Source organism: Rhinopithecus roxellana, chromosome 15, assembly GCF_007565055.1.
Source record: "Rhinopithecus roxellana isolate Shanxi Qingling chromosome 15, ASM756505v1, whole genome shotgun sequence".
Lineage (NCBI taxonomy): Eukaryota > Metazoa > Chordata > Mammalia > Primates > Cercopithecidae > Rhinopithecus > Rhinopithecus roxellana.
Window position 1 is genome coordinate 10191879 of NC_044563.1, and position 20917 is coordinate 10212795.

General features: G+C 51.8%; 5 protein-coding genes and 1 non-coding gene across 9 annotated transcripts; 3 read left to right on the forward strand and 3 right to left on the reverse strand.

The window, feature by feature from the left end:
* Window positions 1–4967: 4967 nt before the first annotated feature.
* On the reverse strand, window positions 4968–7367 carry LOC104679342 (uncharacterized protein C11orf98). Of its 3 annotated transcripts, none has more exons than XM_010384879.2 (4): window positions 7271–7367; window positions 6989–7113; window positions 5387–5484; window positions 4968–5310 (listed from the first exon to the last, which is right to left on the reverse strand). In XM_010384879.2, exons 1-4 carry the CDS (start codon window positions 7307–7309, stop codon window positions 5201–5203), a joined length of 372 nt encoding a protein of 123 aa, XP_010383181.1. In that variant the 5' UTR covers window positions 7310–7367; the 3' UTR covers window positions 4968–5200. The 3 variants fall into 3 exon arrangements, with proteins under 3 accessions (XP_010383181.1, XP_030773259.1, XP_030773258.1); XM_030917399.1 differs by having other exon boundaries at window positions 5280–5310; window positions 7207–7352; XM_030917398.1 differs by having other exon boundaries at window positions 5280–5310; window positions 6989–7116; window positions 7207–7352.
* A 26-nt stretch (window positions 7368–7393) lies between these two features.
* On the forward strand, window positions 7394–9226 carry CSKMT (citrate synthase lysine methyltransferase). Its single transcript, XM_010384880.2, has 2 exons — window positions 7394–8102; window positions 8551–9226. The coding sequence occupies exons 1-2, from the start codon at window positions 8036–8038 to the stop codon at window positions 9204–9206; spliced, it is 723 nt and encodes a 240-aa protein (XP_010383182.1). The 5' UTR covers window positions 7394–8035; the 3' UTR covers window positions 9207–9226.
* On the forward strand, window positions 7577–7725 carry LOC115893753. The gene has a single exon (XR_004053808.1). It is a non-coding gene; the product is annotated as a small nucleolar RNA SNORA57 (small nucleolar RNA).
* Window positions 9227–9583: 357 nt separating the features above from the next.
* On the reverse strand, window positions 9584–12326 carry LOC104679344 (LBH domain-containing protein 1). Its single transcript, XM_030917400.1, is given in 5 exon segments — window positions 9584–9768; window positions 9771–9875; window positions 11430–11666; window positions 11669–11702; window positions 11704–12326. Coding segments are annotated over 5 exon segments (678 nt in total). The 5' UTR covers window positions 11821–12326.
* Window positions 12327–12955: 629 nt separating this feature from the next.
* Window positions 12956–14166, forward strand: LOC104679346 (ubiquinol-cytochrome-c reductase complex assembly factor 3). The gene is made up of 2 exons (XM_030917397.1): window positions 12956–13654; window positions 13742–14166. Exons 1-2 carry the CDS (start codon window positions 13421–13423, stop codon window positions 13898–13900), a joined length of 393 nt encoding a protein of 130 aa, XP_030773257.1. The 5' UTR covers window positions 12956–13420; the 3' UTR covers window positions 13901–14166.
* A 4078-nt stretch (window positions 14167–18244) lies between these two features.
* Window positions 18245–20826, reverse strand: UBXN1 (UBX domain protein 1). Of its 2 annotated transcripts, XM_010384878.2 has the most exons (9): window positions 20603–20824; window positions 20427–20480; window positions 20232–20338; window positions 20077–20146; window positions 19660–19851; window positions 19514–19565; window positions 19251–19367; window positions 18552–18744; window positions 18245–18384 (listed from the first exon to the last, which is right to left on the reverse strand). In XM_010384878.2, exons 1-9 carry the CDS (start codon window positions 20659–20661, stop codon window positions 18335–18337), a joined length of 894 nt encoding a protein of 297 aa, XP_010383180.1. In that variant the 5' UTR covers window positions 20662–20824; the 3' UTR covers window positions 18245–18334. The 2 variants fall into 2 exon arrangements, with proteins under 2 accessions (XP_010383180.1, XP_010383179.1); XM_010384877.2 differs by having other exon boundaries at window positions 18245–18744; window positions 20603–20826.
* Window positions 20827–20917: the final 91 nt, after the last annotated feature.

A 20917-nucleotide genomic window follows, 5' to 3' on the forward strand; every position in this document is an offset into this window, starting at 1 on the left:
CCCAGTAGCTGGGACTACAGGCGCCCGCCAGGTCGCCCGGCTAGTTTTTTGTATTTTTAGTAGAGACGGGGTTTCACCATGTTAGCCAGGATGGTCTCGATCTCCTGACCTCGTGATCCACCCGTCTCGGACTCCCAAAGTGCTGGGATTACAGGCTTGAGCCACCGCGCCCGGCCGTTAATTGTTGTCATTGTTGTTTCGAGACGGAGTCTTGCTCTGTCACCCAGGCTGGAGTACAATGGCATAATCTCGGCTCACTGCAACGTCCGCCTCCTGGGTCCAGGCGATTCTCCTGTCTCAAGCTCCTGAGTAGCTGGGATTACTGGCGGCCGCCACCATGCCTGGCTAATTGTTATATTTTTTAGTAGAGACAGGGTTTCACCATGTTGGCTAGGCTAGTCCTGAACGCCTGACCTCAGGTAATCCACCTGCCTGTGCCTCCCAAAGTGCTGGGATTACAGGCGTGAGCCACCGCGCCCAGCCCTCATGTATGATTTCGTGTTTGTTCTTAAATTTTATTTACTTAATTTTTTTTTTTTTTTTAATTCGAGATGTTCCCCAGTCTGGTTTTGAACTCCTGGCCTTAAGCAATCCTCCCACCTCAACCTCCCAAAGTGCTAGGATTATAGGCATAAGCCACAGTACCCCGGCTGTTCTTACATTTTAGAAGTTTGATCATTTACAGTGTTTCTACCACCTATTACTAAGCATCATTCTAGGACAGTAAATCTAAGACAATTTCTACCCCTAGCTCTACCTTAAACTTGGACCCAACACTTCCCTTCTCAGGGTCTCAGATCTGTGAAAGGGAGTTTTTGAACCAAATGAATTGTTCCAGCTATGAGACTAGAATGTATTTCTTGACCTTGGAGATTGCATAATCTAAGGGTGTTCATTTTGGAGTTGGACAGATCTGGATTCCTATCTGCCATTTATTAGTAAAATAACCCTGAGCAAGTGACCCAGCTGTTTGGAACCTGTTTCCTTGTCTGTGAAATGAGCATGACACCTCCATCTCACACACTTTGTGAAGGTCCCTTGAGATAATTTATGTAGTGCTTAGCATAAATGCTAGATACAAAAACTCCTCTTTGAATGACAACAGTGACAAGTGGCAGTTTGAAGGACTCTGGAAGTAGACTGCCCGGACCCAAGTCCTTCTATCATTTTCTAGCTAGTTACCATTTTTCTGTACCTTGATTTTGCCTGTCTAAAATGGGGATAGTGGCAGGGCAAGGTGGTTCACAACTGTAATCCCAGCACTTTGGGAGGCTGAAGTGAGTGGATCACTTGAGGTCAGGAGTTCGAGACCAGCCTGGACAGCATGGTGAAACCCTGTCTCTACTAAAAATACAAATAATTAGCTGAGCATGGTGGCCGGTGTCTGTAATCCCAGCTACTCGGAAGGCTTAGGCAGGAGAATCGCTTGAACCTGGGAGGTAGAGGTTAGAGTGAGCTGAGATCCCAACACTGCACTCCAGCCTGGGTGACAGAGCAAAACTCCGGCTCAAAAAAAAAAGAATAGAAATTATCAGTTGGGCTGGGCGCAGTGGCTCATGCCTGTAATCCCACCACTTTGGGAGGCCAAGGCGGGCAGATCACCTGAGGTGAGGAGTTCGAGACCAGCCTGACCAACATGGAGAAACCCCATCTCTATTAAAAGTACAAAAATTAGGCCAGGCATGGTGGCTCACGCCTGTAATTCCAGCACTTTGGGAGGCCGAGGCAGGCGAATCACAAAGTCAGGAGTTTGAGATCATCCTGGACAACATGGTGAAACCTTGTCTCTACTAAATATAAAAAAAATTAGCAGCCGGGCGCAGTGGCTCAAGCCTGTAATCCCAGCACTTTGGGAGGCCGAGGGGGTGGATCACGAGGTCAGATCAAGACCATCCTGGCTAACACAGTGAAACCCCATCTCTACTAAAAAATACAAAAGGACGGGCGCGGTGGCTCAAGCCTGTAATCCCAGCACTTTAGGAGGCCGAGACGGGCGGATCACGAGGTCAGGAGATCGAGACCATCCTGGCTAACACAGTGAAACCCCGTCTCTACTAAAAAATAGAAAAAACTAGCCGGGCGAGGTGACGGGCGCCTGTAGTCCCAGCTACTCGGGAGGCTGAGGCAGGAGAATGGCGGTAAACCCGGGAGGCGGAGCTTGCAGTGAGCTGAGATCCGGCCACTGCACTCCAGCCCGGGCAACAGAGCGAGACTCTGTCTCAAAATAAAAAAAATTCCAAAAAAATACAAAAAACTAGCCAGGTGAGGTGGCGGCGCCTGTAGTCCCAGGGGAGGGAGGGGAGGAGGGAGGAGGGAGGGGAGGGGGAAGGGGGGAGGGGAGGGGGGGAAGGGGGAAGGGGAGGGGTGGGAGGGGAGGGCGGAGGGGGAGGGGGAGGGGAGGGGGGAGGGAGGCGGGAGGGAGGGGAGGGGAGGGGGAGGGGAGGGGAGGGGAGGGGAGGAGGGGAGGGGAGGGGAGGGGGAGGGGAGGGGAGGGAGGGGAGGGAGGGGAGGGAGGGGAGGGGAGGGGGAGGGGAGGGGAGGGAGGGAGGGGGAGGGGAGGGGGAGGGGAGGGGAGGGGAGGGGGGAGGGGAGGGAGGAGGGAAGAGAGGGAGGGGAAGGGGGATGGAGGAGGGGAGGGAGGGGAGGGGAGGGGAGGGGAGGGGAGGGGAGGGGAGGGGAGGGGAGGGGAGAGAGGGAGGAGGAGGGGGAGGAGGGGAGGGAGGAGGGGGAGGGAGGAGGGGAGGGAGGGGAGGGGAGGAGGGGGAGGGGAGGGGAGGGGAAGGGGGATGGAGGAGGGGGAGGGGGGAGGGGAGGGGGAGGGGAGGGGGAGGGGGAGGGGAGGGGGAGGGGAGGGGAGGGGAGGGGAGAGGGGAGGGGGGGAGGGGAGGGGGGAGGGGAGGGGAGGGGAAGGGAGGGGGGGGGGGAGGGGGGGGGAGGGGAGGGGGGAAGGGAGGGGAGGGGGAGGGGAGGGGGGAGGGGAGGGAAGGGAAGGGAAAGGAAAGGAAGGAAAGAAGGAAGGAAGGGAAGGGAAAGGAAAGGAAGGAAGGAAGGAAAGAAGGAAGGAAGGGAAAGGAAGGAAGGAAGGAAGGAAGGCAGGCAGGCAGGCAGGCAGGCAGGCAGGCAGGCAAAAACCACTGGACATTAAGTGCACAAGGAAAAACAACTGGACATAATACTTTTTTACTAGTGAAATTGCTGACTCCAAGTTCTTAGGCAGGGAATGTAATAAGTGAGTCTGGAATATATTACTGTGCCAGAAAGCAATGAAGTGCTCAAACACTGTGGTTGTGTCACAAGGACTTAGGGACCAACTTGAAGAAGCTATCATTTGCCAAACTTTTCGTAATTTCAGCATGAAAAACTGTAATAAATTTTAACATTGGAAAAAATCTGTAAATTCACAGTGATAATAAAAAAGGGGCAGGGATCTTCTTTTTTGTTGTGAAAAGTCTCGCTCTGTCACCCAGGCTGGAGTGCAGTGGCATCATATCGGCATTACAGGTGTGAGCCACCACGCCCGACCCAGACCCTGACTCTTACAAAAAAATAAAATACCTATAAATACATACATACATATAAAACATATACATACAAAAAACAAAGGCCATGTGCAGTGGTTCACGCCTGTAATCCCAGCACTTTGGGAGGCCGAGGTGGGAAGATCACAGGGTCAGGAGTTCAAGACCAGACTGGCCAACATAGTGAAACCCCATCTCTACTAAAAAATACAAAAAATAAGCCAGGCCTGGTGGCGGGCGCTTGTAATCCCAGTTACTAGGGAGGCTGAGGCAGGAGAATCACTTGAACCCAGGAGGCGGAGGTTGCAGTGAGCCGAGATTATGCCATTGTACTCCAGCCCGGGCTATAGTATCAGACTCCGTCTCCAAAAAAAAAAAAAAAAAAAAAAAAAAAAAATATATATATATATATATATATATATATATATAAATCATTAAAATGAAAACATAGGCCAGGCGCGGTGGCTCAAGCCTGTAATCCCAGCACTTTGGGAGGCCGAGACGGGCGGATCATGAGTTCAGGAGATCGAGACCATCCTGGCTAACACGGTGAAACCCTGTCTCTACTAAAAAAATACAAAAAACTAGCCGGGTGAGGTGGCAGGCGCCTGTAGTCCCAGCTACTTGGGAGGCTGAGGCAGGAGAATGGCCTAAACCCGGGAGGCGGAGCTTGCAGTGAGCTGAGATCCGGCCACTGCACTCCAGCCCAGGCGACAGAGCGAGACTCCGTCTCAAAAAAAAAAAAAAAAAACATAAAATGAAAACATAATGCAGCAAAAGAAGCAAGACAGAAGGGGTAAGCTGTCTTGCCTATGTTAGTCACACAGAGGCAGTGGCAGAACTGGTATCAGGAACTTTACCTCTACCATCCCTACAATTATCTATCTATATTGTTCAAGACAACGGCTCACTCTGTTGCCCAGGCTGGAGTGCAGTGGCACAATGCTGGCTTACTGTAACTTCAGCTTCTCAAATCATCTGTATCTTTGTCACACATGGAAAGTTAGAGTATCACTTGCTAAGGAGACAGATGAGATCCCAGCACACTACAGCCTTGAGTTCCTGGCCTCAAGCGATACTCTTGTAGGCAACCTCTGCCTCCTGGGTTCAAGTGATTCTCCTGCCTCAGCTCCCAAGTAGCTGGGATTACAGGCGTGCACCACCACGCCTGGCTAATTTTTTGTGCTTTTAACAGTAACAGGGTTAGCCAGGCTGGTCTCCAACTCCTGACCTCAGGTGATCCACCGGCCTCGGCCTCCTCAAGTGCTGAGATTATAGGCGTGAGCCACTGCGCCCGGTCAGGCACCGCCACTCTTGGAGGGCAGAGGCTGGCATCTTGCTGCATTGGCTCAAGGAAGCTCTGTAGGTACTGCTTCCTCGTTGTCTTGTTTCCATACTCAGCAACCTTTTCATGACCCATCCCCCTTCCTACATTTAATCACACATATCTCAGAGTGCTGGGGCTTTATTACAAATGGAGTTGACTGCTAGAGAGGTCCTTCTCCAATCTTTCTTCTGTACCTTCTTCCCTCCCAAAGACATCTCTCTAGGGGAGGTCAGTAGGCCATTAGGTAGGAGGAAATCTGGAGAGTGAAAAGGGGCAATGCTTTTGTCAAAGTCCTCTAAAACAACCACTGAGTCTGAAGGCTGGCTCCAGTTGAGAATCTTCTACTGGAAGAGGTTTAGCTCTCATCTTCAAGGTCCTTCATTTCTACATCCTGGGGAGCTTTTGTCTTCTTTTGCCTTTTGAGCTGTGGTTCACTAGTCCTGGCTGGCTTTGAAGGGGCTTCCACTGAGTAAAGGGAAGAAGGAAGTATTAACCCAAATAAATCCAGGATTCCCCTCACCCACCTCTGTCCCAGCCTTACCTTCCATGGCTGCCTTCTCTTTCTGGGCAAGCCGGATCTGCTGGAGTAGTTTTCTGCGCTTCTTCCCTGACAGAGTAATGTTGGCACGTGCACTGGACCTGATGGGTAAGTGGAAATAAAGATAGCTAGGTTAACCTGAACCATCCAAGGTCACACAAATGGTTCTGGCTATAGAAAAGGTATTAAATAAATGTAATACCAATAGTAATAGAAACCCTAAATATTTACATTAAAGAAGCTAATAAAAGGACAAGAAGCTAAAAAAAGGATCGGGGGCAGTGGCTCATGCCATAATCCCAACACTTTGGGACGCTGAGGTGGGCGGATCACCTGAGGTCAGGAGTTCAAGACCAGCCTGGCTAACATGGTGAAACCCCGTCTCTATTAAAAATACAAAAATTAGGCCAGGCACGGTGGCTCATGCCTGTAATCCCAACACTTTGGGAGGCCGAGGCAGGAGGATCATGAAGTCAGGAGATCGAGACCATCCTGGCTAACACGATGAAACCCCATCTCTACTAAAAATACAAAAAATTAGCCAGGCGTGGTGGTGGGTGCCTGCAGTCCCAGCTACTCCAGCCCATGGTGGCGGGTGCCTGCAGTCCCAGCTACGCCAGCCTGGCGACACTGCACTCCAGCCTGGCGCGCCACTGCACACCAGCCTGGCTACAGAGCCAGACTCCATCTCAAAAAAAAAAAAACAAAAAAAAAAAACACAAATCAGCCGGGTGCAGTGGCGAGCGCCTGTAATCCCAGCTACTCGGGAGGCTGGGGCAGGAGAATCACTTGAACCCGGGAGGTGGAGGTTGCAGTGAGCCGAGATTCACAGCACTTCACTCCAACCTGGGCAACAGAGGGAAACTCCGTCTCAAAAAAGAAAAAAAAAATTAAAAAGAAAGGACATAGAAACTAATTAATGTGATGGGAACTCTTCCTCAAGACACAGGAGGCCTTGAAACTTACAAGTGAAATCCTATGAGTACCTTTGGCAAAACTCACCGAGTTTTACACGCCTATGTGTGCACTTTTCTGTATGTAAAAATAAGTTTACTTATAAAAATCTATGTGAATGTACAATATTACTTGGAGAGTCAACAGATTTCCTGAGATTTTTTTTTGAAACGTAGTCTTGCTCTGTCGCCCAGGCTAGAGTGCAGTAGCGCGATCTCGGCTCACTGCAACCTCCGCCTCCCAGTTCAAGCAATTCTCCTGCCTCACCCTCCCGTGTAGCTGGGACTACAGGTGCCGGCCACCATGCACGGCTAATTGTTGTATTTCTAGCAGAGATGGGGTTTCACCATGTTGATCAGGCTGTTCTCCCGATCTCAGGTGATCCGCCCGCCTCAGCCACCCAAAGTGCTGGGATTACAGGCGTGAGCCACCGCCCCTGGCTTTCCTGAGATTCTTAACAGAATCCAAAACCCAAAGAAAGGTTGTCTGCTATTGTGAGAGGCTAGCAGAGCTTAGGAACTAACAGCCGACAGACATTCCCCGCATAAGCGTCAGTGCACAAGAAGGTGAGCTGAGAGGTGAAGCTGCTCCGGAGCTCTGCAGGGAGGAGGGAAGACTCGGTGGGGACGACCAACAGGATCTAGTACTCACGCCCGCTTCTTGAGGTGGTGCCGCGTGATCAGCCCTTGGTCTATCACAGCCCCGACCACCCGGTGCCTCAGACGCCGCTCCCGATTCAGCACCCGCCGGCGTTTGAACAGCTTCTTCTTCAGCTCCTACTGGGGAGAAAGATGTGAATCAGATGGAGTGGGCTCACCGCGACCCCGGACCGCTCCACGAGGCAACCCTGGCCCCTCATTGGTCCCAACTTTTGCGAGATAAACGGGCTCGGGGACACTTCAGGAAACAAAGTCGCGGCCCCCACACAGTCACCGTTCGGGGCCGGTTGATCTTTCCCCCGGGAGCTCCCATAGCTGCGATGCCACGCCAGTTCACGGTGCGTACTTCCGCTCAGCGCGGGATCCGCGTGGCTCCGCCCCGGCCTTCGGCGGGCCAATCGCAATTCGAGGGCGGGTCCTTGGGCTATATAAAGGAGCCCCGCAGTACGAGAGATCTTTCCGAGGGAGGTAAGCGAGGAAGTGGGGTTTTGGGTAGTAGTAGCCTGGATGGGGCATCCGGGAGCGGCGGCCGGGAGTGGCGGGGGTGTCGGGCGAAAGGCTCTGGGCGAGGCCTTAGGATCCTCCTTTTCTTGGCGGGGATCGGGCTTGTGGTACCGCTCCCCGTAATGTATGGAGGAAGAGGGAAAGGGCTCTGGCCCCCTCGGCGTCATGTCTTCGGTGCCGGCGGCTTCCCATCCGCTGGTTCTATCCTCAAGCGCCGGGACACCGGGAATCTCGGACCGGGACAACCGAGATCCAGCTGGCTCCTCCATGGGGGTGCTCACATGTTCTCATTTGATTTCAGGTCTGCGGACGCTGTATCCCCTCTTCTACTTCCCGCTGCAGCCAATAAAGGCCGTTCCTACCATAGTCAGTCTGTGTCCGCGTTCCTTTTTCCGAGACTGAAGAGTTCGGGGAAGCTGTATGCCGCCTTTCGCTACGCGGAATTTGCAGATCTTCCCCTGGACCTCGGGCCTCTGGATGGAGTAGGGTGGACGCTTCACACAAGGTTCTCTGGTCGAACTTAACTAACCTCCAGATGGCTGCGCTGCGTCGAATGCTCCACTTGCCGAGCCTGATGATGGGGATGTGCCACCCCTTTCCGGGTAGGGAGGTGGGGGAAGAGTAGGGAGGGCAGGGTGGGTTCCTCGTGACTCAATAGTGTAGTCCCTGAAATTGTGGTTCTCAGACCCTGCGGTGGGCTGTGCTTGGTGGCTCACGGCTGTAATCCTAACACTTTGCCAGTCTGAGGTGGGCAGATCGCTTGACTCGGGAGTTCGAGACCAGCCTAGGACAACATAGCGAGACCCCCGTCTACAAAAAATTAACCGGGCATGATGGCGCCTGTAGTACTAGCTACTCAGGAGACTGACGTGGGAGGATCACCTGAGCCCAGGATGGGGAGGCTTCAGTGAGCCATGATTGTGCCACTGCACTCCACCCTGGGTCACAGAGTGACACCCTGTCTCAAAAAAAAAAAGACCCCAGTGTATATATGCGCCATTTTTGCAGTGGCGAGATAGACCGAGTGACACCCTCCAACCGTGCCCACAGACTCACTGGCTGGTAGCTGCCTGGCGGACCGCTGTCTCTGGGATCGGCTGCATGCCCAGCCCCGTTTGGGCACTGTCCCCACCTTCGACTGGTTCTTTGGATACGAGGAAGTCCAGGGGCTCCTACTACCGTTGCTGCAGGAGGCACGGGCTGCCACTCCTCTGCGGGTGCTGGATGTGGGCTGTGGGACCTCCAGCCTATGTACAGGCCTCTACACCAAATCTCCACACCCAGTGGATGTGTTAGGGGTGGACTTTTCTCCTGTGGCTGTGGCCTACATGAACAGCCTCCTGGAGGGTGGCCAAGGCCAAACACCTCTATGCCCTGGGCACCCTGCCTCCAGCCTCCACTTCATGCACGCCGATGCCCAGAACCTGGGGTCTGTAGCTTCTTCAGGCTCTTTCCAACTACTGCTGGACAAGGGCACCTGGGATGCTGTTGCCAGGGGAGGTCTGCCTAGGGCTTACCAGCTGCTATCAGAATGCTTGCGGGTTCTAAACCCTCAGGGGACCCTAATTCAGTTCTCGGATGAGGACCCTGATGTGCGACTGCCCTGCCTGGAACAAGGGTCCTGTGGCTGGGCTGTGACTGTGCAGGAGCTAGGCCCTTTCAAGGGCATCACCTACTTTGCTTACTTGATTCAAGGCTGTCATTAAAGACATTTTAGTAGTCCTAACCCTAGTATTTCTGTGGGCAAAGAGAGGGCTGAAGAACTATTGTCTTTGCAAGCTGTCTGGCTGCAAAGTGAGTCCTGGCTTCCACATTTAGTAGCTGGGTGCCATGTTGCTGAATGTTTCTGTTCCCCAGTTTACTCATCTGCAGAGTGGGAATAATCTGGGGTTACAGAGATTGCATACAATGATGTGTGCAATATTTAGCACAAGATGAATGCTGAAAAGAGAAGGTACAAGTGGGTCTTTCCCCAGTTTCAACTAACTGGAGCTCCTAAAAGCAGCAGACAGGAACTGAATCCAAACCCCGGCGCCGACTGACTTGTATAATCTAGTGGCCTAAACTGTAAGCCTCATTTTTCTCACCTGTAAAAGGAGATTGTGAGAGGATGGGTATAAGGAGCTTCATAAACCTGGATGAGATGTTTGAGAGGGAGGGAACAATACTTACTCTCAAAGCTATTAGGAGGCAGGAGACAAAAATATTCCACAAAGCCACTTCAACAAACACAGGAGCCTGTTGCTGAGTCCCAGAAGGGACAGTGGTGGCTTCCAGACACTTTATGTCCTCAAGAATCCAACAAGCATCTTCATCATCCTGGTCTGCCCCCAGCTAAGTCCAGCATTAGGTGTTCTGTGGGCTCCAAGCCCAGCCTGGGATGGAGGAGAAGAAGGGAGAAAAATATTACTGATATATTATCAAATTACAAAACTGGCTTATTCCTATAATCACAGCACTTTGGGAGGCCAAGGTGGGCAGATTGCTTGAGTCCAAGAGTTTGAGTCCTGGCAATCAAGTGACATCCCTAACTCTACAAAAACAAATTAGTCAGGGATAGTGGCACAGGCATGTAGTTCCAACTACTCAGGAGGCTGAGCTGGGAGGACTGGTTGAGCCCTGGGAGGTTGAAGCTGCAATGGGCCGTGATAAGCTGCTGCACTTATGTGGTATTCTTTGCAATGGGCTGTGATAAGCTGCTGCACTTAATGTGGTATTCTTTGCTTATGAAAATATAGAGCAATTTTATCACTAAGAGCCTAACCTCGTAGCCTCAATTTTTTCATTTATAAAGGGGAAGTACCTTCATTGGGTTTTTCTGAAAATCATGAAGTAAAAGTGTTTAGCATAGTACCTGGCACATAGTAAATGCTCAAAAAAATGTAGCTTCTTGGGAGGCTGAGGCAGGCAGATTTCCTGAGCTCAGGAGTTTGAGACCAGCCTGGGCAATACAGTGAAACCCTGTTTCTACTAAAATACAAAAAAAAATTAGCTGGGCGTGGCATGGTGGCGTGAGCCTCTAGTCCCAGCAACTTGGGAGGCTGAGGCAGGAGAATTCCTTGGACCTGGGAGGCGGAGGTTGCAGTGAGCTGAGATCCTGCCACTACACTGCAATCTGGGCGACAGAGCATGACTCTGTCTTAAAAAAAAAAAAAAAAAGTAGCTTATTTAACAGTGCACAGACGTGGCCGGGCGCGGTGGCTCATGCCTGTAATCCCGCCCTTTGGGAGGCTGAGGTGGGCGGATCACAAGGTGAGGAGATCGAGACCATCCTGGCTAACACGGTGAAACCCTGTCTCTACTAAAAATACAAAAAATTTGTAAAAATACAAAAAAAAAAAATTGCCCGGCCGGTCTTGGGGCAATTTTATCTTTTCCCGTAGCAATGTAAGTATTTTGAAAGTACAGATTAAGGCTGGGTGCGGTGGCTCATGCCTGTAGTCCCAGCACTTTGGGAGGCCGACATGGGATGATCACAAGGTCAGGAGATGGAGACCATCCTGGCTAACACGGTGAAACCCCGTCTCTACTAAAAATACAAAAAATTAGCCAGGCGTGGTGGTGGGTGCCTGTAGTCCCAGCTACTTGGGAGGCTGAGGCAGGAGAATGGCGTGAATCCAGGAGGTGGAGCTTGCAGTGAACCGAGGTGGCACTACTGCACTCCAGCCTGGGCGACAGAAGGAGACTTGTCTCAAAAAAAAAAAAAAAGAAAGTACAGATTAAAGGATGGCACCCATTCTGATACCAGAACTGCTCTCTACAATTCAACTTTGCCAACTGCCTTGACTTTTATCTCCCACATCTTCACATTTATTGAGCACCTGCGGTGTGCGGCACTGCGGAATGCAGGGGCCATAACTGACTTCCATCTTGGCTCTGCCCAGAACATTCAGATCACAGTGGCCCCCTGAATGAGCCACCTACCTTGCCTGGCTCTTCACTTTGGTCTTAGAGGAAGGCCTCAGCATCCTCTTCCTCACCATCAGTGAGCAGCAGCAGCTCCTCATGGGGCCAATGGAGATCCCCACTGTCTTCATTCATCTCAGAGGCTTCCACCACAATAGACAGCAGATGGGACTTTTGAGAGAAATCCTGAACAGGGACAGCAAGGAGGTTCGGCCAAACTGGAAGGTAAGCCAGCTGCCAGACACGGGGTGGGGAAGTATAACCTGAATATGCCAGTGACCTTCAACCTTGCCAATTATCTTCTATGTCCCAGAGAGTGTTGGGCGGCCTGGGACTTTCTGGATGCTGGGAGGAGCCTGGGCTATTTGTAGTCCAAAGCCCATCCTCCTTGCTTCTCCCTGGCACGAGGGCCATGGTGGTGATTCTTAGAGTGCAAGATGATTGAACTCAGAGGAGGGTACTCCTGCCCAGTGCATCCCACAAACTGTTCCTTTAATCTTCTTTGGAGCCTGGCGCCTTAAGCATTGACTGTGCTAAGGGATTATGGGCTTTCAGGGGAGGGGAAAATGCCCAAGAGATGAGATCAGATCTTTATTTCTACTTACTCCCTGGAGACACTGGGATGGCAGCAAGGGTAGGAGACAAGGGCACCTGGATTAAAGCCCTGTGGGCCAAGAGTCGTGATAACCAACTTGGAAATTCCTGACTCCTTTGCTTACTGATTTTCCCAACCTGGCATGTTTGTATGTTATTTAATGAATATTTATATGGTGTTTACTCTTTGTCAGGAGCTGTTTTAATTGCTTTACATATAACTCATTTAATTCTCCTAAAACTGTGAGACAAGTACTGTTAGAAGCTCATTTTCTGATGCAGAAACCAGGGCACAAGAACTTGCCTGTAATCAGTCACACAGCTAAAAGGTGTTTTCTTCTGTAAAGCAGAATTCAGTATGTTAAACGAATCCAGCCTTTTAGTGGTTGAAAACAAAGGAAAACAGCCAGGCACGGTGGCTCACGCCTGTAATCCCAGCACTTTGGGAGGCCGAGGTAGGCGGATCACGAGGTCAGGAGCTCGAGACCAGCCTGACCAACATGGTGAAACCCCGTCTCTACTAACATTACAAAAAATTAGCCGGGCGTGGTGGCGGGCCCCTGTAGTCCCAGCTACTCGGGAGGCTGAGGCAAGAAAATGCCGTGAAACCGGGAGGCGGAGCTTGCAGTGAGCCAAGATCCTGCCCCTGTACTCCGGTCTGGGTGACAGAGTGAGACTCCGTCTCAAAAAAAAAATAAATAAATAAAAGAAAAGAAAAAGAAAACAAAGCAAAACAAAAAGCAATACCAGCGGGCGTGGTGGTGCACGTCTGTAATCCCAGCTATTCGGGAAGTTGAGGCAGGAGGATCCCCTGGGCCCTGGAAGTCGAGGCTTCAGTGAACCATGATCGCCACTGCCCTCCAACCCTGGGCGACAGAGCGAGACCTTGTGTCCAAAAACAAACAAAACCACGCCCACACACTAACAACAAAACCAAAAAAAGCCCTAGACAATACCAAGTGTGTACCATAACGAGAAAAGGAACAAGTTGTTTGTAAAATAAATGTTAAAGATAAGTTACTATTACCCATTTCTCCAACCAGTACACTTGACTTTCAGTGTTTGTTCCAGAGTTGAGGGGATGGAGAGGGATGTGTATGTGTGTGGATGACTTCCATTCGCTGTGTTGAAAACGCCCAGGTGACTGCAGGAAACCACAGAGCACAGCTCGGGGCTCTACTGATCGGGAAACGTCGGAAGACAGAAAAATGGGCAATCATAAAACCCACGGCAACCATGAAGACACGGACTCTCCCCCTAGCAATCCCACCCCGGAACTGAGGATACAGGGTGCCCGCGCTCAGCCCTTGGCGCCAGCGCTTCTTGGACACCCTCAACCCCCTCAGCTAAACTTGAGATCCCGGTGCTCCGGATTCTAAACGTTTCCTTGGGCGGGTCCTCTCTAGCCCGCCGTTTATCTATGGTTTCTGCTATAGGGCGCTCTAGCCTGCGCGAAGGGGCAGTGAGACCGCGCGGGTACGGCTCGCGGCTGCGACGAACTCCCGTGGGCGCCCTGCTGGTTGTGCAGGCGGCCATGGCGTTCTTGCGGAAAATGCTGATCACAGTCGCATTGCTGGGCGCAGGGGCTGGCGTGGGCCTCGCGCTCCTTGCTATCGTGACCCCGGGAGAGCAGCGGAAGCAGGAAATGCTAAAGGTAGAAGCAACTGGTAGTCCCGAGGATGGGTGGGCGGGTGGAGAGCCCCGTACTGGAGCTCCTGCGAACTCCCCTTCCTGCCCTCAGGAGATGGCACTGCAGGACCCGCGGAGCAGGGAGGAGATGGCCAAGACCCAGCAGCTATTGGTGGCCACTCTGCAGGAGGCAGCGACCACGCAGGAGAACGTGGCCTGGAGGAAGAACTGGATGGTTAGCGAAGGCGGCGCCGGCGGGAGGTCACCGTGAGACCGGACTTGACCCTGTAGGCGCTGGGACCTGGGCTCGGGCTCAGGAATCCGATGCAGGCTTTCTCCTTCGTGGGCCCAGCGGGGAGTCCGGCCGAGATGCCATGCCTAGGACCCTCCAGGGTCCTGTGAGCTACCGTCCGGTGAGCACGTTCCCCCCAAACCCTGGACTTACTGCTTTAAAGTCCGCAAGGCGGACCAGGGCCGAGACGCGAGTCGGATGTGGTAAACTGAAAGAACCAATAAATCATGTTCCTCCAGCCAGAATGAGCCCTGCAGTCGACACCTACCAATGCTTAGAGACCCGTGGTCGGTGCTGGGGGCGCGGCCTGCACCTGCTACCTGTCCCATCCCACCAGAAGCTGATCCCAGTAGGTATCCCGACCACATTCTCTTTTTTTTTTTTTTTTTTTTTTTTTTTTTTTTTTGAGACGGAGTCTCTTTCTGCCACTCAGACTGGAGTGTGGTGGCACGATCTCGGCCCACTGCAACCTCTGCCTCCCAGGTTCAAGCGATTCTCCTGCCTCAGCTTCCCGAGTAGCCGGGATCACAGGCGCGCGCCACCACGCCCAGCTAATTTTTGTGTTTTTATTAGAGACAGGGTTTGACCATGTTGGCCAGCCTGGTCTCGAACTCCAGACCCAGGTGATCCGCCTGCCTCGAACTCCCAAAGTGCTGGGATTACAGGCGTGAACCACCTCGCCCTGCCACGGCCACATTTTCTATTTCTTTTTTTTGAGTTGGAGTCTTGCTCTTGTCGCCCAGGCAGGAGTGCAGTGGCACAATCTTGGCTCACTGCAACCTCCGCCTCCTGGGTTCAAGCTATTCTCTTTACTCAGCTTTCCAGGTAGCTGGGATTACAAGCGTCCGCGACCACGCCTGGCTGATATTTGTAGTTTTAGTAGAGGCGGGTTTCACCATGTGGCCAGGCTGGTCTGGAACTCCTGACCTTAGGTGATTCGCCCGCCTTGGCCTCCCAAAGTGCTGGGATTACAGGCGTGAGCCACTGCACCTGGCCAACCACATTTTCAAAACAGGTCATGTGGTGTCAGGTTGGAGTGTACTTCCCAGGATAACCGTGGGACATTCCTGAAATCTGAACTATCCTGGAAAATCTTGAAGTAATGGATGCCTACAGAGGACACTCAGGACTCCTGTCCTTGGAGCGAGATTGGAGGGGCATCTAGCACTTAACATATGCCACGGTGCTGTGGCCATTATTTAACCTCTGGTTAATCAAGCTTAGGAGGCTGACTTACTAGGAGTAAAAGGAGTGTGCTTTGAGTCACAGTTCTTGGTTCAACTCCAGCGTGTTACAAACCTCAGTCCTGTTGTATGAAAGGTCATAACTACTAAGATTATTGTAAAAAATTAATTTAGAAATGTAAAGTGGTCTCCAATCTCTGAATTCTGGTCAGGATTTATTGGAGTTGCCACTGAGAGGATGAAATAAGTGGGGTCAAAGCCCCACAGCCTAGCCAACCAAGTTGCTCCTTTTTTGTCTATCCTTTGGTTCCCAAGCAAGATTGCAATTGAAAAAAAGGCTGCTGTTATTAAAGTCAGAACACCAAATAAAGCTTTTCTTTCTATTTTCTTTGAGACAGAGTTTCTCTGTTGTTGCCCAGGCTGGAGTGCAATGGAGCTATCTCAACTCACTGCAACCTCCGCCTTCCAGGTTCAAGCGATTCTCCTGCCTGAGCCTCCCCAGTAGCTGGGACTACAGGGGTGCGCCACTACACCAGGATAATTTTTGTATTTTTAGTAGAGACAAGGTTTCGCCGTGTTGGCCAGGCTGGTCTCAAACTCCTGACATCAGGTGATCTGCCCGCCTCGACCTCCCAAAGTGCTGCAATTACAAGTATGACCCACCGTGCCTGGACCCAAATAAATCTTTCTAACACTGGGGTATAAACCCAGATACGAGCATTGGTGCTCTTTTCAGATCTTTTTTTTTTTTTTTTTTTTGAGACGGAGTCTTGCTCTGTCGCCCGGGCTGGAGTGCAGTGGCCGGATCTCAGCTCACTGCAAGCTCTCCCTCCGGGGTTTACGCCATTCTCCTGCCTCATCCTCCGGAGTAGCTGGGACTACAGGCGCCCGCCACCTCGCCCGGCTAGTTTTTTTTTGTATTTTTAGTAGAGACGGGGTTTCACCGTGTTAGCCAGGATGGTCTCGATCTCCTGACCTCGTGATCCGCCCGTCTCGGCCTCCCAAAGTGCTGGAATTGCAGGCTTGAGCCACCGCGCCCGGCCTTCAGATCTTTACAGAGTAACTGTGTCCTCTCCCCTAGCCCAGGAAGGAGAGGAGGAGTCAGGAGCAGTTTGACAGGACACCAGGGTGGGGTGATCAGCATCCGGAGGGGCCATCATAGAGAAGCTCATCAGTGCTTCTTGGTTGGTTTTAAAAAGCAGAGAGAAGCGCCAACATGTGAGACCCTGTATCTACTAAAAATACAAAAATTAGCTGGGCATGGTGGTGCATGCCTGTAGTCTACTTGGGAGGCTGAGGCAGCAGAATCGCTTGAACTCAGGAGGCAGAGGTTACTGTGGGCCGAGATTGCCACTGCACTCCAGCCTGGGTGACAGAGCAAGACGTTGTCTCAAAAAAGAAAAAAATTACCCTTTTAGCCCAGCATTTTGGGAGGCCGAGACAGGCGGATCTTGAGGTCACAAGTTTGAGACCAGCCCGGCCAACATGGTGAAACCCCATCTCTACTAAAAATACAAAAAATTAGCCAGGTGTGGTGGCGCACACCTGCAAACCCAGCTACTAAAGAGGCTGAGTAGGCCGGGCGCGGTGGCTCAAGCCTGTAATCCCAGCACTTTGGGAGGCCGAGACGGGCGATCATGAGGTCAGGAGATCGAGACCATCCTGCTTAACACGGTGAAACCCCGTCTCTACTAAAAAAATACAAAAAAAAAAAAAAAAAAAAAAAAACTAGCTGGGCGTGGTGGCGGGCGCCTGTAGTCCCAGCTACTCGGGAGGCTGAGGCAGGAGAATGGCGTAAACCCGGGAGGCGGAGCTTGCAGTGAGCTGAGATCCGGCCACTGCACTCCAGCCCAGGCGACAGAGCGAGACTCCGTCTCAAAAAAAAAAAAAAAAAAAAAAAGAGGCTGAGGCAGAATCGCTTGAATCCGGCAGACGTTGGTTACAGTGAGCCGAGATCACACCACTGCACTACAGCCTGGGAGCTAAAATGAGACTCCACCTCAAATAAGTAAGTAAAATTATCCTTTTAGTAGCTAATGCTTACTGGGGATTTATTAGGTACTAGGCACTATGCTAAAGCATCTTATACCAGCATTATGTAACCCTCACGACAATCCCAAGAAACAGGCACTATTATCCCTATTCTATTAAGAAGCTAGGTTTTGGCCGGGCACGGTGGCTCAAGCCTGTAATCCCAGCACTCTGGGAGGCCGAGACGGGTGGATCACAAGGTCAGGAGATCGAGACCATCCTGGCTAACACGGTGAAACCCCCGTCTCTACTAAAAAATACAAAAAACTATCCGGCCGAGGTGGCAGGCACCTGTAGTCCCAGCTACTTGGGAGGCTGAGGCAGGAGAATGGCGTGAACCCGGGAGGGAGAGCCTGCAGTGAGCTGAGATCCGGCCACCACTCCAGCCTGGACGACGGAGTGAGACTCCATCTCAAAAAAAAAAAAAAAAGCAGCTAGGTTTTCTGGGTGAGATGTGAAATAACTTAAATGACATCACTAAGGTAGCAAAGCTGAAGGAAAAGTATAAGAAAGATGTTGCTGGCCGGGCGCGGTGGCTCAAGCCTGTAATCCCAGCACTTTGGGAGGCTGAGGTGGGCAGATCATAAGGTCAGGAGATTGAGACCATCCTGGCTAACACGGTGAAACCCCATCTCTACTAAAAATACAAAAAATTAGCTGGGTGTGGTGGTGGGCACCTGTAGTCCCAGCTACTCGGGAGGCTAAGGCAGGAGAATGGCATGAACCTGGGAGGCGGAGCTTGCAGTGAACCGAGATGGCGCCACTGATTCCAGCCTGGCCGACAGAGCAAGACTCTGTCAAAAAAAAAAAAAAAAAAGGCACTCTTGTGTTCTCAATAAATAAATAAATGAAAAAGCAGCAGCAGTTGGGCTTTTATGTTCCATCTTACCATAGGAGTAAAAGGTGCCATTCAATGTACTCTCCACCCCTTTTAGCACCTCTCTTCCTCAACTTCCCCAGCAGTTAATCAGACCCAGAGATTAGAAACAAGTGTCTTTGTTGGAAACTAAAGATGAGGAAGAGGGTCTGCTACAAATGCATTCCCTTTTAGCCTCTTCCTCTGCCTTGGTTTTTTCCCTCCCAGCCATTCAGGAAGGAGTCAGGCATGTACAGAACTCAGGGTCTATTTATTAGGAAGGAGATGTCAGTGCTTTATCAAAGATGAAGGGGTCACAGAGGGACGATGGGACAAAGGCCCTCAGCTGGGACATTTCTTGGCCACAATGAGAACAGCAGAAGGCACGAGTCCTGAAGATGGAAGAAAACAGGCTTGAACCACAAGGATACTTGGTTTTTGCTCCCAAAATTCCTGGCCTTGCACCATATTCACAAAACCCCTTCTCTTTGCATCCCTCCTTTTCCCAAGCATGCCTCCCTACTCCCCCATGTCCTAGTTTCTAGTCTTGCAGCCATACCCAGCTCCTGCAGAGGCCGCTCCATGTCAGCTTCTGAGAAGGCCCGTCTGGGGAAGCCACTGAGCAATTGCACAGGGTCCTGGCCCCCTCCTGGTTCCTCCCCACGGTGGAGCTCCACATAGAGCCTCACGGCTGCCAGCTGTTCCCGGGCCCGGAACGTCTGGGTCAGTGAGGTCCCATCTGGCAGCCTGACCTAAAGGGCAGGGGAGATACTCAGTACTGTGGGCATCAAAACTCAATGAGGTGCCCAAGTAAGGCAAAGAACTAAAGCTAGCCCCTCCTTCTTAGATTGAAGCAGCACAACTATTTAAAGCACCAAATGAACAGCCACTTAGGCTCTGCTTTACTAAGTGTGGATGATAGACTCCCAGCTCCCTCACAACCTAAGAAAGACAAGGATAAGATTATACAAAAGAATCTGGATAAATACCACATCACCAGATAGCTGCATAATAAATCAAATAAGAACATGAACAAGTAAAAGGGTAACTGCTGAGTAAGAGAGAGGTATGAGTTTAAATATGACTGGAGCAGGTGAAATTTGATACCTTTCCCAAGAGTAGATAGGATTTCAAAAGTCATTTACAAAGAAGGGAAAGATTTGGCAAAGGGCACATTAACTGAAAACAGCTCTGAAATGGGCACCTTAACAGGCAACAAAAGGGGTCCCAGGAGGAAGATAGGAATCAGAATCAGTACCTGTATGCGACACTGGTCATACTCCCGCTTGGTGGGAGGCTCCTGGCTGGGAGAAGAGGGAACAGGACCTGGCTCTGGTGCTGGTGGGGGTGGCTGAGAGCCCACACTGCCACCATACTAAAGGGCAAAGCAAAACACTCAATCAGGTACTCACCCACCCTCAGGTGAAACACATCATGTAAGCCCAAGATTTCCCTCTGAAGCTGGAAAAGATTTACTAACCTGCCCACTCCATTACCCGTGGCGTCTTCTCAATCACCTACCTTCTTGGCTCTCTCTGCTTTGTCCCTCTCGATCTTTTCTCTAACTCTTTGTCTGGAATGTAGACAAGAGGAAATTAGGTCAGACATCAACAAAGCAAATCTTGATTTCTTTCTCATCTGCTATCCATCATCTCCATTGCCTAGACCTGGCTGCTAACTCCTCGGCCTTTTCCCTCCGCCTCTCCTCTGCAGCCCGGCGCATCTCATCTTCCTGTAGCCGCTGTCGTGCTGCTGACAACTCCTGCCCTTGTCTCCTGCGCTGCCGTTCGCGTTCCAATGCCTCCCGTTCCTCTCTCTCTTCACGCTCCCGCTGCTTCTGGGCCACCAGCTCCAACATCCTGTGTTGCCAAGAGAAAACAGCTCAAGAGAAATGGACAGAGTGAGAAGGTGCAAAGTTTACCATAAACAAAATTAGGCGACATATATCCCAAAGTAGATTAAAGAAAAGGAAAAGAAAATGCCAAGAAAGAGGAAATGTGGAAAGGTCAAGGTTCTTTGATCGGATGTGTACCGGGGCGAGGTGGAAGACGACCCTCAGAGACGCGAGACTGTTCTTACTGTACCTCTTAGTCTGTTCCTGTCTTTCCTCTTCACTCAAAACGGGTTTGCCTTCTCCGGCAGCAGAACCAGATCCTACAAACAAACAATCGGCATTATTATCCCTTCAGATTCTCCTCGGACCCTCCTGAATAATCACACGGTGTCCCTCAGTCAGGACCTTCAAGGCCGCCTTGCTCTGAGGAAGTGGGCTCCCGTCCCAGGATATGTCCAAGGGGGGTCTCTAGAGGCTCGTCCACATCGGGGTCGTCTTCGTGCTCCATCAGCCTGGCAGGGAAAGTTGGCGGGGAGCTTAGCTCTGAGGCTACCCCTTCCGCTAGCCCCCAATTCTCCGCCACCCAGGACGAGCGCTCACCAGTCCATCGCAGCCTCGATGCCCTGGTTCCCTGTGAGGGCCAGAGCCTTCTCCCTGGGGGCAGAAACACCATGAATAGCGCCCACGAGCCATGGTGACCGTCAGGCTGACGAAAAAGGCCGGGACAGGTCCGCGGCCCCCCACCCCCGCAGGCCGCGGTTGGGGAACTCTCTTACGCGCGTCCCCTGGGGAAGCCCATCTCGATGAGACTCTCAAGAGCCGTCAGCTCCGCCATGGCGCCGATACCGCCGCTTCCGCGGGGACCTGGTGTGTGACGAGAAGGAGCGCGGGAAGGGTCAGCGCGAGACAACCCGCCCTCGACGCCCGCGGACGGGCGCTCGCTCTCTCACCCGGCTCTATAGCAGTCAGGGACACCGACGAGAAGAAAGCCGAGGGGAAGCGGAAGTACCGGATCTGTTTGGGTCACGTGGGGGCGGACGTCGACGGGTGCCGCTGAGAACCAGAAAACTTCTGGCCCTGCTGCCAGAACT

Bases quoted from the DNA above. Each gene is read 5' to 3' on its own strand.
- LOC104679342 (XM_010384879.2), bottom strand. From the start codon at position 7,309: ATGGGAGCTCCCGGGGGAAAGATCAACCGGCCCCGAACG. The intron at 5,485-6,988 runs GTGAGTACTAGA...CTTACCCATCAG, and splicing joins CACCACCTCAAGAAGCGGGC to GTCCAGTGCACGTGCCAACA. The intron at 5,311-5,386 runs GTAAGGCTGGGA...CCCTTTACTCAG, and splicing joins AGAGAAGGCAGCCATGGAAG to TGGAAGCCCCTTCAAAGCCA.
- CSKMT (XM_010384880.2), top strand. From the start codon at position 8,036: ATGGCTGCGCTGCGTCGAATGCTCCACTTGCCGAGCCTGATGATGGGG. The intron at 8,103-8,550 runs GTAGGGAGGTGG...CCGTGCCCACAG, and splicing joins GATGTGCCACCCCTTTCCGG to ACTCACTGGCTGGTAGCTGC.
- LOC104679346 (XM_030917397.1), top strand. From the start codon at position 13,421: ATGGTTTCTGCTATAGGGCGCTCTAGCCTGCGCGAAGGGGCAGTGAGA. The intron at 13,655-13,741 runs GTAGAAGCAACT...TCCTGCCCTCAG, and splicing joins GGAAGCAGGAAATGCTAAAG to GAGATGGCACTGCAGGACCC.
- UBXN1 (XM_010384877.2), bottom strand. From the start codon at position 20,661: ATGGCGGAGCTGACGGCTCTTGAGAGTCTCATCGAGATGGGCTTCCCC. The intron at 20,481-20,602 runs GTAAGAGAGTTC...TTCTGCCCCCAG, and splicing joins GGCTTCCCCAGGGGACGCGC to GGAGAAGGCTCTGGCCCTCA. The intron at 18,745-19,250 runs GTACTGATTCTG...CCTGCCCTTTAG, and splicing joins ATGACCAGTGTCGCATACAG to GTCAGGCTGCCAGATGGGAC.